This window comes from Thunnus maccoyii, chromosome 8 (genome assembly GCF_910596095.1).
Source record: "Thunnus maccoyii chromosome 8, fThuMac1.1, whole genome shotgun sequence".
Classification (NCBI taxonomy): Eukaryota; Metazoa; Chordata; class Actinopteri; order Scombriformes; family Scombridae; genus Thunnus; species Thunnus maccoyii.
This window is the reverse complement of record NC_056540.1, coordinates 13,230,977-13,247,839: the sequence shown is the minus strand read 5'-3', so window position 1 is coordinate 13,247,839 and position 16,863 is coordinate 13,230,977. Positions and strand designations below refer to the sequence as shown.

Sequence of the window (16,863 nt, the reverse complement as noted above, 5' to 3'; positions counted from 1 at the left end):
TACACACAAGTCAAACCTAAACATACAGTAATATGCCGCTATAATAGCTAATAGATTTTATTCACACAAGACATTTTGACACGTCACCATAGGAAAAGCACGGGTAATAAAATTAATGGCTGAATTCCAATTAGCTGTTTCAGTTGAAGCTGGCTCACTGTCACACTGTCATTGCTTACTGGGACACTTGGATTGAATGGAGCCTTAGGTTGTTAATAAGATATGCTTTTCCTACTATGACAAGACAAAATCTGCTGTGGACATTTTTTTTTCATTCTTACCTCTTTTAGTAACTGCACTTTGCTGGAACACATTTTTTGTAGTTCCCATATGGCCATGTTGTCTCTGAGGCCCTACAGTGCCATGGGGGCCAAGATAAGATAGTTACATTTTGTTATTATTACTGGATTGATTACTAGATAATGCACGAGATATTATATGTTTAATTGCATAAATCATATCCAACAATATCTTATAACTTACAGCTCATTTACTCAGTGTATTTTTACCATATATGCACTGCAGTGTCTTCCTCTATTGTCACAGGAAAGAATGTGAATATTCTAGCTAACACTTTCAGAGGCCCTGCAATCATCTGGGGTTTTAGACAAGCTGAGTTTACAAAATTTAACGTTGCCTTAACGTCAATATCCATGATTTTTATGAAACAATTTTGAAAACAGATTATTTGTAGAGGCAATAACTCAGTTTTTCCTGCGTCAATGTATTAACTCACTTTTTCTTCTTCTTCTTTGGGTATTATTGGTGGTTGACAACCAGTTTATAGGTGTATTAACACACTTTTTTAGCGCTCATTTGAGCTTTTTTTAATCAGTATTAATATGTGCAAGCTCATTGTGGCCCGGTTGTTGCCGCCCCTCGCCAGGATGACGTAATCACGGCAACGACGTAAGTGAAAGCGTGCGCGCCACTCCGAGAGGAAGAGCCGCATGCGTGATGTGTGGGACATAATGGTGGATAGGTAGGTAACACAGTTTAGCTCGCTAAGAGTAGCCCGTCAACTGTTGATTGATCTCCAGTTGTTCGTCTTGGCACTTCTCGACCCCTCTGACTCGACAGCCGCTCGCTGCTGCTGCCCGCTCGGACTGAACGACGCCCTGGACCGCAAGAGAATGCCGAATATCAAAATATTCAGCGGTAGCTCCCATCCGGACCTGTCTCAGAAAATAGCAGACCGCCTGGGTCTCGAGCTGGGCAAGGTTGTTACGAAGAAATTTAGCAACCAGGAAACATGGTGAGTTGTTTACCGTTGTAGCTGTGTTGATAAGAGCTTAATGTCAGGGGTGTAACAACTGCGCAAATGTTGTAGCCTAGCCACACGTACTTAATTAGAAACGTTGTGTCACGCTGAAATTGCCGCGAAGTGTTGATAGGAACTTGTAGTCCACGCATGGCTCATGCTAACAACCCGTCTTATAATTGTTAGCAACTCCCCTGATGTTAAACTGCCCGAAACACAGATATTAAAATATTCTATCATGTGTCCTATTAAAACTGTTTTTTTAAAAACATTTTCTAACTCTGCATGTCAGTTTTCTCCATTTTTACCCTGTTTCAATTCACAGCACACGTAGATACAAGCCATTGTTTACCCTGTGTCATCTGTCTCCTGCCTGCTATGGTGTGTTAGCTCCATGGTACTAAAGTGCTGTTTGTCTTGTCACCTCTCTCCTCTGACAGCGTTGAAATAGGGGAGAGTGTACGTGGGGAAGATGTCTATATCGTGCAGAGTGGCTGCGGTGAGATCAATGACAATCTGATGGAGCTGCTGATCATGATCAACGCCTGCAAGATTGCCTCGGCCTCCAGGGTCACTGCTGTCATCCCCTGTTTTCCGTATGCCCGGCAGGACAAGAAGGACAAGGTGGGGGTGAGGGATATCTGTCTAATTACCTTTGTCATGCCATTTGCCATCCAGCATCATGACAAGAAGCCTGCAGCCATGTCCATCAACGACTACTTGACACGGCATATTTGCTTTCTTATTTTTTTTGTTGTCCTTTCCCTTGTTCTGTTTGCTTTGCTATTTGCAAGCCCTTTTCATCCTGTTTGGCTAGGTGCCTGTCATCGTATTTTCATTCCAACATTTTAATCAGATTGCATGACTAAAATATTACAGGTTTATCTACCAAGTCTAAACTTATTAATCAATAAAACTGTGAGATCTTTTAACATCTATGTTATACAGTGTGTAAAGTATATGTGTATCTTTCTTGCACTTACAGCCATGTTATAGTTAGGCCTAACTTCTTGCTGCCATGTTAAATATTAAGTATTAATGGTTATAACATGTCATATTTTAATTCAAATGGATTCATCCATGTAATATCAATTTGATATATATTCAAAAAGATTCCATGTTTTGACTGGTATAATTTTACAAAACTGCAAAGCTCTCAGTTCAGTGTTATTTTTAGAAACGAGCTATGCCTGTCAGTTCACTTATTCCATGTGACTGACGAGATCTATTTTCATTGCAGAGCCGCGCTCCCATCTCTGCCAAATTGGTGGCCAACATGTTGTCAGTGTCTGGCGCTGACCATATCATCACTATGGACTTGCACGCCTCACAGATCCAGGTGAGCAACACTTGTACACAAATAGCAGAGCCTAATAAAAGTGCATATTATTCACTTTCCTGCCATTAATCAGTCCTTTGGGTAATCATTGTAGTGTCCAATCTAAACATGTGCCTCTCTTTGGAAAACCTACTCATTAGAATTAGAAACCTGACTTTCAAAGCCTTACATTTACATAGATGTCAACAAAGGCATGGCAACTTAATTTGTATAATGGTTCCCAACAGGACAATTTAAAAGTGCTTTACATGAGACATAAAATGCATCAAGCCAAAATGTAAAAGAAACATTATTAAAAAAAGACACATTTAAATAGAATTAAACATAGTTAAATAGAAACTAAAAATAAGGAAACAGATTAACACAGAAACAAAAAGAGACATGAGCTTCCTATGGTCTTTCCAGCAGTAGCATATATTCAGCTCCTGTGACCCCCAGTCCATAAACCACTGTTATCTTTTTCCAGGGATTCTTTGACATCCCCGTTGATAACCTGTATGCTGAGCCAGCTGTGCTGAAATGGATCAAGGAGAACATCCCTGAATGGAAGGACTGTACCATCGTCTCACCTGACGCAGGAGGAGCCAAGAGGTATGCTGGCACCGCTTGCCATAGCTGTTCTACCCTTGAGCACAGCTTACCTTCATCATATCTCCTCTGGAATTTACTTTAGATTACACGTCTGTTGGCTTGTCTGTTATCTCTGACAAGGGTGTAAATTGACGTTATCAATTTTTCTTTTCACCTGCACACCAACTGTAACTCAAATGTTATACTTTCCTTTTGCAGGGTCACCTCAATAGCGGACAGGTTGAATGTGGACTTTGCCCTCATTCACAAGGAGAGGAAGAAGGCAAATGAAGTGGACCGCATGGTTCTTGTTGGAGATGTGACTGATCGGGTCGCCATTCTCGTCGATGACATGGCTGACACCTGTGGCACAATCTGTCATGCTGCTGACAAGTGAGTCCCATGATTTTGTGGTAAATTGGGAACTTAACAGCATAACAAAACTATTTGACCAACAACTGTGGCTGCTATGGGTGCTAAACAAACTTATAAAGATGTTATTACTGAATTCTATTTAAAGAGCTCTGTTCCAGGATCTAACCAGTCATGTGTAGAGATGTCTGACGCACTTTTACTAATTCTCTCCCTTTAGACTCATTTCTGCTGGTGCCACCAAGGTGTATGCCATACTAACCCATGGCATCTTCTCTGGCCCAGCTATCTCACGCATCAACAATGCCTGCTTTGAAGCTGTTGTGGTCACTAATACAATCCCTCAGGAGGAGAAGATGAAGCATTGTTCCAAAATACAGGTCAGGATACAGAATTCACCTCAGTTTCACTCTCTTGGTTCTGCAGTTTCATTGTCGAATAATCTAATGCTATATACACAATTTCCTAGAGCCCAAAGGGACGTCTTCAGGTTTGATTATATTATCTGGTCATTGGTTTTTAGAGGTATTTACAATGATGAGAAACAAAGGAAGAAGCAAATCCTCGCTCAGAGAAGCTGATATTTTTGCTTGATAAGTCACTCATATATAGTAATATCCCATCTTCTCTTCCTCCAGGTTATTGACATCTCAATGATCCTTGCAGAGGCCATCCGTAGAACTCACAACGGCGAGTCTGTGTCGTACTTGTTCAGCCACGTCCCCTTGTAACAAACGGCGTCCACCATCAACTTTGTGCTGTTACACCAAATAAAAGAGGAGGGATTTCTCCATCCCAAACACTACCATTAGCAACAATATTCTGCTAACTAACCATGAAAAAAAGAAAATTCATGTCATGTCTGTTACTAATGCTGACCCCCACTCCCTTGAGTCCTTTTCCCCCTTGAGCAGTGTCCCTTCATGTCTTGGGCACCAAAGCAATCGCAAGCTACCAATTTGGGCCAGCATATTTATTGTACATGGATAAATAAGTGTTTATCCACTGTGGACTTTGTCCCCCTTTCATAACCTTTTAGATACAGAGTTTCTCCTGACCATTTCACCTCACCACGAGTCATTTCAATCTATCGTCAAAGAGCTTATAAAATATCCCTGGCAGGTTCCAGTGGTCAGGAGAAGCATCTGGCATATAAAGCTGTTACAGTGCTTTTTGTTACAATGAACGAGTGTAGTTTTTCATGTTGCTCTGTATCCTCTGCTGTTTCAAAGAATATTATTAATGAAGTGAATGTGTATTGAACTAGTTTACAGTGCCACTGAAGCTCCACTCAACCAAGAGTGCCTCAACAGTCTGAAATGAAATGCTTTTTCCTCCAGTCTTATGCTTTTTTTTCCCGCCTATTAAGCTGGATTTATTTTCTCACTGGATGAAGAACTTTCACGTGTCTTATCAGGCTGTAGAATATGTTTGGGATGTTTCTTTCAACTCTTGAGGTGCCCTCATTGAGTGGGGTTTGCCCAGTGTCCAGGGTTTACCCTTCGAGGTTGTACGTTAAAGATCTTTCTATAGAGAAGCTGTCTGGTTTTTAACTCGGGGTCTCTGCAGGCTGGAGCTTCCTTCAGAAATGTTCACCTGCTTTTTTTTTCTTTTTTTTTTTTTTTTTTTGTATGTCTGGAGGAAGGATTTGTCATTTATGTGCATATTCCAAACCTTTGTGTTTACTTTTTCAGTAGAATGAATGCGTCAGTTATCTGAGGATGCGTTCTTAATAAAATGAAATATGCGTTAAATCTTAAACATGGCTTTTGTATCATTATTATTATTATTAATATTATTATTATTTTCTGGTATTAATGCATATTAGCCCTATGATTTGTGTAGATAAATGCCTATAAGTTGAATATTGAAACATTAAACATGACACTGGAGCTGTAGTTACTATAGAGGACACTGAATACATTTATTTTATGTATATATATATTGTTATCATTTGTTTTTATTTCCAAAGGAAAGCAGAGCAATAATCATTGCAATGATGACACAAAATATAATGAAATAAAACATTCACATTCTCCACTGTAACCCCGGGGGGCAAAAAAAAACATTCCAATAAAGTCCTTAAACAATAATGATTAACTCATGAATAGGTAACTAATTCAGCAACAGTTTTAAATAGGACTTGTTATTCTCATTATGAATTAATCTGTCAGTTAAGATCTTGACCAATTGCTTTGGTATATAATGTCAAATAAAGCTGCAACGATTATCAGGTTATCAATCAGTCAATCGACAAAAGTAATCAGCAACCATTTTGACAATAGAGCAAACATTTTAATTATTCTTCAAGCAATCAAGTCAAATTAATGCTGAGTTTAGCTTCTCCATCTTTTATAATTTTGATTAAATAAAATTATTTCACCACGTCATCAATCGTTTCCATTAGCACTGTAAACATCTGGTAAATATTCAGATTGAACGCACCCCTGCTCAAGCAAGACCTTGATTGATAGACGAAACAACCAATCAGCGACCACGTAGCGTAGCCCGTCTTAACCAAGGGTTATTATGGAAGGGGCGGGACGGCAGATAACATCGGCAGATTAATGTTCAGAACACCGTGTCATCCTGACATGATAGCACGTCGACCTGACCAGATGTGACAGTTTCTGTTTCTCTTTTATATTCGGGTTGAGAAGGGAGGGAAAACGCAATTCCGCCTTAATTGGACGAATAACAAGAAATTCACGTTCAGACGTGGAAAACAAATCTGCATTCAAATTCTAGCAATTGAAGACTGACAATCAACGACGGACCATTAAAGAAGACGCTGAGCTTTTGCTGCCTGGTGACAACTGACAATTCGAGTGAGTAAATTTCTCCCCTGGTTTGATTTAAATGTTTATGATAACACAAATGAATTTATGTCATGCAAGTTTGGTTAGCAGTGATTATTGTTCCACTGAGTTTTGTTTTAATTTCATAAGTGTGTCTGGGATCAGGGCTCAGCTGACCCAGGTTAGTCTGAAAACCCTTTGTTGTGTCATTTTTCTCAGCTCAACAATGGCAGGAAGTCCTGACAATGAAAAAGGTGAAGAGAGTCTTAAGGACTTAATGGTTCGTTTCCGCAGCTACTTGTATGGAGGGTTCTCCGTCTTTCTGTCCACCGTCATCGTCTTCCCTGTCTACAAGACTGTTTTCCGTCAACAAATCCACAACACCCCCGTTCCACGGGCAGTGGGACAGCTCTACAAAGAGGGACCTGCAAAGCTCTACAGGGGTGTGCTCCCGCCATTACTGATGAAGACGCTGAATGGCACACTGCTCTTTGGCCTACAGGACACCCTCCTCCACCATCTCACCCTGTCATCCCACAGTGTCATCTCCACCTCTGCCCTGCCTGCTTTGGCTGGGTTTGGTGCAGGTATGGTAGAAGCTGTGGTCTTTACCCCCTTTGAGCGCATCCAGAATGTGTTGCAGAACAGCCAGAATGACCGTCATCTACCAACCCGGAAGAGCGTTCTTGTCAGGCTTAAGGCACAGAGGCTGGCCTTAGGGTATTACAGAGCCCTCCTTCCCATTACAGCCCGTAACGCCCTGGGCAGCTCCCTTTACTTTGGCATGAAAGGGCCTGTGTGTGCTGCTGTGGCCGGACAGGGGCTCTCTCCGGTGGTCTCCTCCTTCATATCTGGGACGTTTACCTCCATGGCAGTCAGCCTGGCACTGTACCCGCTGTCTGTGCTAGTGGCAAACATGCAGGCACAGGTGGGAGGGGAGATGAAGGGGGTCATGGCTTGTTGGAAGGTGCTGTGGGAATCCCGACAGCGAAATGTGGCTCTGCTGTACCGAGGTGGATCCTTGGTTATTCTGAGATCGTGTATCACATGGGGAATCACCACAGCCATCTATGACAACTAGAAGAAATGTTCTAGCTAAAAAGACACAGCTGACAATAGTTTGTTTTTATTATTTGTTTATCTAGAAAAGAGTGCAGCTATTTTACATTGATTTTATGTGATGCAGAAATTCATTTTTTGCCTTGTATGGTTTTAATCATCACTTCTAACTCTCACCATTTTCTTGGTGAGTGAAAAGCCATGTTGCTCCTCCAATGCATTCACAACTGCAAACAGGCAGCTTCAGCAGAAGCCTGAATTCACAGCACAGTTTGACTTGTCATCATAGGCAAAGCTCATGTGTTACTAATAACACTCACAATGACTCTGATCTATAGTATCTCCCGGTAAGCAATAATAATGTTACAGTGAGACAGTATACACAATAACCAGGACCCTGAAACTGAAGCAGTATTCAGTTCAGCAACCACTGATTTTATTATGTACACCTGTTTCAAAGAATATTATTAATTAAGTGAATGTGTATTGAACTAGTTTACAGTGCCAATGAAGCTCCACTCAACCAAGAGTGACTCAACAGTCTGAAATGAAATGCTTTTTCCACCAGTCTTATGCTTTTTTTCCTCCGCCTATTTAGCTGGATTTATTTTCTGCCTTCTAACCTGCTTTTCCTCCTGGGACATGTCAAAATGTCTGTGGAAGTCCTGTTGCTGCCATAAGGACATGGTCCATTATCTGGTTCAAACCAACAAATGCTGCCAATTTTGTGCGTTATAATGCGCAACCAGGTTAAAGACACCACTGCCAGTACTTGAACCCCAATCTCCAAAGTGGTGTGTGAGTATTTATTACTAGCCAAAGTTGTTTGTGCACTGGAAGTATAAATATGGTGCTGGTGAATCTCAGGTACCTTGCATTATTTTTACTGTTTAATCTCATCAAAGTCAGTTTACACATCATGGGAAGTACTACTCAACTTGTGAATACGGTTGTAGTATAATGCCCCATGTAGCTCTGGAGGAGTTGTCTTTTTTTGAGTATTTGTGGTCATTTTGGCTTTATTATCATAATAGAAAGTAGAGAAATGAGTCTTAAGAGATGAGGGATGACATCCAACAAATGTCACCAGCTGGACTTGAACCAGTGATGTTGCAATTTCATACTCTGCAGCTTAGATTTGTTGATGGAAGTGCAATACTAAATCACTGGAGTTCCCCTTTAAGTGCATTAAGGAGATGAATGCATGTTCAAGGTATATTGTCACTATGTTATGTTCTTTTGCTGTATGATATAGATATTACATATATATTAAATAGGTGGAACAAATGAGTTCTGGCAGCACAGTGGCTCAGTGGTCAGCACTGTTGTGTCACAGCAAGAAGAATCCTCCGACCAGGTGGGGCCTTTCTGTGTGAAGTCTGCATGTACTATCCCTGTCTATGCAGTTGTCCATGCAGGTTAGGATAATCAGAAAGTAAATTGCTATATAGCACTGTGATACAACGCCAACCCATCCGGGGTGTACCCTGCCTCTCTCCCATGTGTGTGGGACAGACTGCGGCCTTATTATTCACAATGTAGCCCATTATATTAAACTGTATGTGTATGAATGTATAAAATGTCCAGTGACTGTCTGTTACCTCAACATATAGCTGTGAAAATATATGACATAAGAATAATCGTTTCAAGATACAGACTTTTTTCTCAAAGTGTATAAATAAACTTTTAAGTCATGCAGTTGCTATGGTGTGCTTGCTGTTTTCCAGAGGTGGAAAGTAACTAAGTACATTTACTCAAGTACTGTACTTAAGAGCAATTTTTAGGTTACTTGTACTTAACTTGAGTATTTTCATTTGATGCTACTTTATACTTCCACTCCGCTACATTTCAGTGGGAAATATTGTACTTTCTACTCCACTACATTTATTTGACAGCTTTAGTTACTTTCAGATGAAGATACAACACATTGTTGAAGATGAAACCAGTGGTTTCCAACCTTTTTGGCATATGACATCTTACAAAAAGTAGTGTGTAGTCGGGGTCACATTTCAGATGTCTATGAGTTGTTAACAGCTCCACCAAATAGTGATTTTCCCCTCTAAACCTCTCACATGGTTTCATTTCAATAAATGTTCAAATGATCCAATATTTCACCAAAAATCAAAGATCAGAGAAAAAGTCTAACAACTGAAAACAGATTTCAGATCAGAACATTTCTGAACTGAAATCCACCAAATATAAGATTTTTCCTCTTTCCTCTCCTATTAATAATTTTATGACCCCTCAGGTTTATTTGGTGACCCTTTGGGGTCACCTGATGCTGCATACAAGCTGATGCTTGAGTATTATCTAATAATATATCAGAGGGACCAAACAACTACTTTTACTTTAATACTTTAACTACATTTTGCTGCTAATACTTATGTACTTTTACTTAAGTAGGATTTTTCATGCAGGGCTTTTACTTGTAATGGAGTACTTTTAAATTGCTGTATTGGTACTTTTACTTAAGTAAAGGATCTGAGTTCTTCTTCCACCGCTGCTGTTTTCATACTATTCTACCGGAATTTTTTTCAACCCATGTCATGTCATGACCAGTCCACTAGATGGTATTGTGTTTAAAAATCAAAACATGAACTCATCCACATTATCTATAATGGGAGCTCAATGCGCCGATCAGCAGCACAGCGGCAGTCCATTCTTACACGCAGGTACAGGGAGGGACAAATGATTACAATATTTCACAGCAGGAGTGGGTAACCATGCCCAAAGAGCAGCCTGCAGGCATCCAGGGTGTCCAATTAAAATCTGAGCTTTGGGAGCCAATGAGAGTCAGAGCATCGGTTTCCATGTCGGCGTGCAGAAGGGCGTGTAGGGTCTATTTAAACCGTTGGCTTCGCACGGATTACACAGACGCATCTCACCTGTAAAGGACAGCCTCACTGCGCACCCCTGCACCAGGTAAAATGATCTTCAATTACCTCTTTTCAGCAGTTTGCATTGTCATCACTGTCAATTATTGCAATGCAAAGTAATACAGAGATCAAAATTAATTTTGAGAAATTATTTCCATGTAGTTAAGTCTTGTTGGTGTTATGCAATCTTTCAGCTATAGGCCTGCAGCTACAGTTACTGTCATGCTACAGTAGTAAGTTATGCCGTGAGGTGTGTGTGGATACCTGGCAGTGCCAAGGCGGCTTCACTGTATGTGGAACTTGTTCTGTCATCACTTAAACCTGTCTTAAATGTGTCTGTGCCGAGTATTTTCACCTGTCACATCCTTATGATGAATGTGAATATGAAGCGCGCCTCATATACATGCTGTGCAGCCCTTTGAAACTCAGGGTGTGCAAACTGTAGGTGTGGATATGTACCCTAGTGTTATAAGCAAAAAAAACTGTGGTCCTAGTTCTTTAGAATTTTTTTTTTTTTTTTCCCATGCACACACTCTCCCAGCAAAACTGAAACATTTGATTTTCCAGATCTGATCTAACTTCCTTTATGTTTGTTTCATTGGCCCTGCTGTGTACTTTATATTTTCCTAATCCCTACAATGACCAGACCATCAAGATTGGATGTTTCCTTCCAATCCTGTCTGTGCTCTTGTCGAACTGCATTGCTGCAAATAACAGTAGTGTAACATAACACCACACTGGAGCTGGATGACAAGTTATAAAGTATGTGCGTGTTGTTTCTTGTGACTGGCTTACATAACTCCGGAGTACAACCTAGTACAGTCTTTCTTCACTGAGGTGTGGCTTTATTTGTGTACCTGTACGGGCATGCACCTCAGACAACATCTAGAGTGATGAAATGATGATAAGATCATATGTTTGCTCTCTCTCAAGTATTCTTTTCTTTAGCATTTTCTTTTGTCTTATGTAATAGTTAAACTCCTTGTTTTGATTTGAATCATTTTTGCTTTCTCTCTCTCCCACTTAGAAATCTTCCAAAATGAGCGACGACAATCCAGTCAAACAGGAGGTGCAGCAGTTTAACAAGAAAAGTCTAAGGAAGACTAGCACAAACGAAAAGAACCATCTTCCAACCAAGGAGGGTAGGTGTTAAAGAGGAACTAAGTGTGCTCTTAAGAAAAATCTACCTTTGGACGTGTTTCGCCTTTTTCTCTGCTCCTTGTTCTATGTAGTAAAACTCCTCCCTTCCTATCGTTACAATAGGCTACCGCAAATATTGCATTACTGATTATCTGCAGGTACACACCCACACCGCCTGAGAGCTGAGAGCTTGCCCTTGTCCTGCTTAATTCTAACCAGTTCATAAGAAACACATGACCCCATCCCCACCCCTACAGCGCAGTACAGTGTCCGCTATTATCTTAGAGTGATGCTTGTGACATTTTTTATGCTTATTATGAGATCTTGGTCTCTTTAAAAGATATTAGATTAAGAGGCCATGTGGAGCTTCGTGCACCCAGCACTGTGGGAAAAACGCATAAATTGTAGTCACTTGATAGAGAAATTGATTAAAGGTTCAGATGATACATAACAGAAAAGTCTCACTTCAGATCTGGTGTGACATAAAGCAGCAAGAAGAGGAGAGTTTAAGTTAGTGAGGCTAAGTGCTCATCCTTTCCCTCCAGAGGTGGAGAGACTCTCTGCTGACTGACTCTGACTTATATGCCAGTGGCAAAACACTCTCAATATTAGCACAGAAGCAGGTACATGTTGGCTTTATATGAGTCTTTAACTGTGATTTTTCTAATGAGAGATGTTGCATTGAAAGGAGTCACCTGTGTTGAACATTGCTTATAGCAGAATAAGGGTATTTTTTTTTTACTGTGCAGTTTGTACCTGATTTGAAAGCATCAAAGTGAGACTATGTAACTTTTACAAGACATCCTTCAATTAAATTCACTAGCAATAAACCACACCCTCAATCAATTCAGTGCACTCAGAGGTTTTGGCGCCTAAGCTAGTCTGGTATGTTAGATTATTAACTAATGTAAGCAAACGTTAGATAGATATTGCTGTATGACATTCAGTAATGACTCTTTTCTACTTGAACTACAGTTAAACTGTTTGAGCGTTCACCGTTACTCTGTAACTCTTACTTGTAGCCACAGTAGCTGCTGTTCAGTAAAAGTTACATAAGCATACTTAAACTGTTATTACTAAATCATAATTATTTATTTTAATTTAATATCTTTTTTTAAATTTCATAATTGATTTTCACTACTTTGCCACACTCTGACACACTCTACATTTACTTTAATGGCTTCATATTGTACATTACTGCTGAAATCATAGTCAGACATTAGATACATACATAGATTTTACAGCTGAATTTTACTTGTAATGAGGAGTACTACACAGCCTTCTTCTGTTTCTCTGTCTAAATGTGAGAACATAGTAAGTTATCTCAGTTTGTCTGTTTGAGTTCATCTCAGTTGTTTGAAAGACATGAGCATTCATCATACAGGCATTCTTCTGCTACAGTCTTGCATTATGAGAAATGAAGGAGCCACCATTATCTCCAGATACCAGATATCTCAGCCTCTACAGCGTTCTTTTTAACCATTTTTTTGTGTCTTGTAAGTTTCCCAACTTTGTATGAATGTAAATAAATCTCTAGAATGCCTCATTAATTATTTGCACTCCAGTCAGTGCACACCTGATCATTTAGAGAGCAACTGAGAGAGCGAGAGAGAGAGAGAGACTTGACCATTCACTGGAAGTTCTGGCAGCTTATTGGTGACAGAGCCAAACTCAAGAGTGCAACCATCTGCTGCACCAGCTGCTGCACAGTTAAATCTTACTCACCAGCCAGAATATTTGACACTGATGCCTTAGATTATTGTTGTACATCAGTTGTAGTTTAAAATATATGATTATAGGATGATAATATTTAAACACAGAGCTATATTAGTTGGTTTTTATACATCCTAGGCCTAAGATATATGTTAACATACAAGTTGTTGGTCGTCGGTTTAATATTTTCTGACCAAAAAGACTAATCACAGTATTCAGATTTATACCTCCTGGATATATTTTCTTGTTCTGATAACAATTAAGGACTAATAATTGATCTCCAAACTGATTCATATATTAATCTCCTCCACCATCTTTGTCTCTGTCTGTCTCTCTTTTGATCACACAGAAATTGAAGAGGAGAAGAAAGCCATGAAGGAAGGGAAATAACTGAAGCACACCTGCATGATTCCTCTGCTTCAGTCCTGCCCTGTTAATTCCTGCTCTTCCTCCAATTATGATTCCGACCCATCATCTCTGATTCTGCCTCTGTTTTCCGTGCCACCATGTTTGATTAGAAATGGTGTTTGGGCTGATGCTATGGTGAACGATCTGTCTGTAATCCCAAGTATATTAATGTAATGGATATGTATTATCGTTCTTATTCCATGTAGTTTAGAAAGGGCTTAACAGGGCAAGAGGTTTAAAAGTAAAGGAGAAAAATCATAAATATTTCTATTAATGGAAATCCATCAAAGATACTGCATTATCAACAATACCATAAGAATGCCTGTAAATGGTGCCATTCAGGAAATGTTCTGAAAAACAACACATAAAATGATATTTTTGTTGTAATAAAATCAAATGTTTCAAAAAAGTGAGTTGTGTTGCATTTGTGTATCTTTTTTGTCCAACTGTCTTGCAAAACCATCTTGTTTATGTAAAGCATATTTGAAGAGATCAGGACAAGATTGTTTCTAATGTAGACTGGGCATGGTGAAAGTAATTCAACCATGAGTGGCAAACAGAAATGAAAGTATTTACCTTTGAAGCTCAGTTACGATTTCAGCCTCAGATATTGCAACATGTTCCCCATTTCTCTTCCCCAGTCCAGAGGTCAGGTATAATATTACTGCTTCAGTAGTCATTCAGATTTAGTGTCAGTGATTTGTGCAGCACTCCAATCAATTTAATGTAGTATTTTCAGTCTAATGCTAAAAATATGAAACTTCAAGGCAACATAAAACTGAAAACCACAAGAGAAGAAATGATTTGTAAAATGGTGTAATCTTTTATAAGTAATTTCTTTACAGATTTTTAGTATTAGAAAAAATAAGGTTCAAGTTAGAATTTATTGTCATAGTCCTCTGTATAAAGGAGAACAAAATTGTGTTTATTCAGTGCTCCAATGTACACAATATAGAAACAAAATAGTAACATACAATGGTTGTAGCTTTCAGTTATAACCCACATTTACATGTTCAATGAGGGCACAATAATACTAAAGTCAACTTATTGTCAGTAATGGTACCAGAATATTTGTAGTCATGGAGTTATGGACACTCTCACTCTCATGTTACTTGATGATTGGCATAGTATAGTAAGGTCTTAAATCAAGGTCACTTTCCATATCCAAAGTTAATTTATGAATAATAAATTAATGATTCCAGTTTGTGAGCATGAACATTCAGTTTATCCGTGGGCTATAGTTTGATATAGTTTGAATGATTGAGTGAATCCCACTCACCCGGTGAAAAAACCTCTACCATGTAGATTCACAACAGGTCTAAGCCTGCTGTAGGAAAGGGAGTGGATCAGCTTCAGGTGTAACACATTCCACATTGCTAAGATGAAATATGGTTTGTGTTTGAAAAGAGAGTTTTAACATCTAAATTCAGTTGCCATACTAAAGGACCTCTTCAAATACTGTTTTTAAGCAGGTAATTAACAGCTACGTATTCACATAAATCCTGTGTCTTTGTGGTATGAACATGTTTTAGAAAGCCTGTTTTGAGGCAGAATTGCATTACACGGATCAGTGGCTGAGCATGTTTTGTTTCCTCACACTATGAATGTGGATTGCTTAAGATGTGCAGGTTGTGTTTTTCTACAATAAGCCTGTTGAAACACGCACATAGAGCAGCAAGCAAGAACCTGAGAGCAAAGACAAACTCTACTTCACACTAGCTAATTGATTTCGATATGGAATTTATTCTCCAAAGTCTAAAGAGTTATGCAGATTTATTAACATCTCTTCAGTTGTGTGAAAGCCTGTCAGAGATCATGAAAAATACATTTCTTATCAAGGGAATAATAGCTTTCTTGAATCTACAAAAAATGAAATAGTAGATTTAGATAAATGTCGTTTCCCTTTCCAATAATCTTTCAGTATCAAGCATGTCTGTGCACTATGACAATACACTGGAGTTTGCAGCACAAGAAGAGAAAGTACAGATGAAGACACAACTGAATAATAAGACTTATATGCAGACTTATTTAGTGTCTTCAAAACCATTCCGGCATAATATACTAAAGATCCAAAACTTTCACATGTGTTTTTCATTGGAATATTCCCTCATCACAGGTAAACCGCTAATTCATTGTCCTATCTGTATTTTTATTGCCAGTTATCCTTGAGTCAACATTGTGGCATACGATTGTTGTCTCTCACAAAACAAGTTATACGGGTACTTTCAGTTGCATCACAACTTCCTTTAGTTCAACTTGTCCAACAAAAATGGAAACTTAATGATATGAATGAAACTTAATGATATGAATGAAACTTAATGATATGAATGATAAACTTAATGCCATTACCTGGTCTTTGTGTGTTAGGTCAATACCTGTCCACACATTGTCCAGCATAAAGACAGTGTTGACCATTTTGAAAAAGACTACAAAAGAAAGTGTGTGCAGTAATAAATATCGTTTGTCATTTTTTCACACTGTTAACTTTTTTGCTGCATTAAGTCCAGCATATATGTAAGTAAGCCTATATAACTAGCTTGTAGGCTATTTAACACAGAGAGTAAACACTTTGGGTCCAATTTAACTGTGAACCTCTGAAATCATCACCACCTTGGACTGATTGGTACGTTTTACGGTTCGTTTTCACAGAGTAGGGATTTCTGGCACAATTTCACCTACTTCCAAAGTGCATGGAGAAGGAAAGAAGTCTGAAGGGATCAAGACTACTTCAAAACTTGAAGCATAAAGAACAACAAGAACAACTTGAGACCAATGCATTTTGGCTTATGGCCTTCATCGTGGTCAGTATACAACACACCACAAAGGACATTTAAATAAAATGGGTGTCACACCAGTCTTGACCTCTTCAGACTACTAATTTCACCAGATACACAGTGAGGAGCATCTTCTTATTCAGTATCGACCTAATGCTATAAAACAGATACGATTTGTTTTCCTATTTGGTTTACCTGAGGAACAAAAGGTGGAAAATAACATTTCCCAGTTCGCTATATTATTGTTCAACAATCTATTCTATACACACAACTATTGCATGTTGGTCTGTCCTGGGAGAGCGATTCCTCCTCTGTTGCTCTTCCTGAGGTTTCTTCCACTTCCCTCTGTTAAAGGGGTTTTTAGGGAGGTTTTCCTAAGGACAGTGGATGTTGTATTGCTGCACAGATTGTAAAGCCCCCTGAGGCAAATCTGTGATTTGTGATATTGGGCTATATAAATAAAAGCAAAGTTCTGATCTGAAATCTGATTTCAGTTTTGAACTTTTTCTCTAATCTTTGATTTTTGGTGAAATATTGGATCATTTGAACATTT

The 16,863-nt window shown here is 39.0% G+C and overlaps 3 protein-coding genes across 4 annotated transcripts; all 3 read left to right on the top strand.

The window, feature by feature from the left end:
- The first annotated feature begins 961 nt into the window (after positions 1-961).
- Positions 962-5,303, top strand: prps1b (phosphoribosyl pyrophosphate synthetase 1B). 2 transcript variants are annotated; one of them, XM_042419275.1, is made up of 7 exons: positions 962-1,255; positions 1,702-1,891; positions 2,502-2,600; positions 3,067-3,191; positions 3,390-3,563; positions 3,763-3,922; positions 4,181-5,303. In XM_042419275.1, exons 1-7 carry the CDS (start codon positions 1,134-1,136, stop codon positions 4,271-4,273), a joined length of 963 nt encoding a protein of 320 aa, XP_042275209.1. In that variant the 5' UTR covers positions 962-1,133; the 3' UTR covers positions 4,274-5,303. The 2 variants fall into 2 exon arrangements, with proteins under 2 accessions (XP_042275209.1, XP_042275210.1); XM_042419276.1 differs by having other exon boundaries at positions 963-1,255; positions 1,702-1,885.
- An 833-nt stretch (positions 5,304-6,136) lies between these two features.
- LOC121902020 (solute carrier family 25 member 53-like) lies at positions 6,137-9,082 on the top strand. Its single transcript, XM_042419178.1, has 2 exons — positions 6,137-6,370; positions 6,560-9,082. The coding sequence occupies exon 2, from the start codon at positions 6,567-6,569 to the stop codon at positions 7,419-7,421; it is 855 nt and encodes a 284-aa protein (XP_042275112.1). The 5' UTR covers positions 6,137-6,370; positions 6,560-6,566; the 3' UTR covers positions 7,422-9,082.
- Positions 9,083-10,023: 941 nt separating this feature from the next.
- tmsb1 (thymosin beta 1) lies at positions 10,024-13,949 on the top strand. The gene is made up of 3 exons (XM_042419231.1): positions 10,024-10,321; positions 11,303-11,417; positions 13,478-13,949. Exons 2-3 carry the CDS (start codon positions 11,315-11,317, stop codon positions 13,516-13,518), a joined length of 144 nt encoding a protein of 47 aa, XP_042275165.1. The 5' UTR covers positions 10,024-10,321; positions 11,303-11,314; the 3' UTR covers positions 13,519-13,949.
- The last annotated feature ends 2,914 nt before the right edge of the window (positions 13,950-16,863 follow it).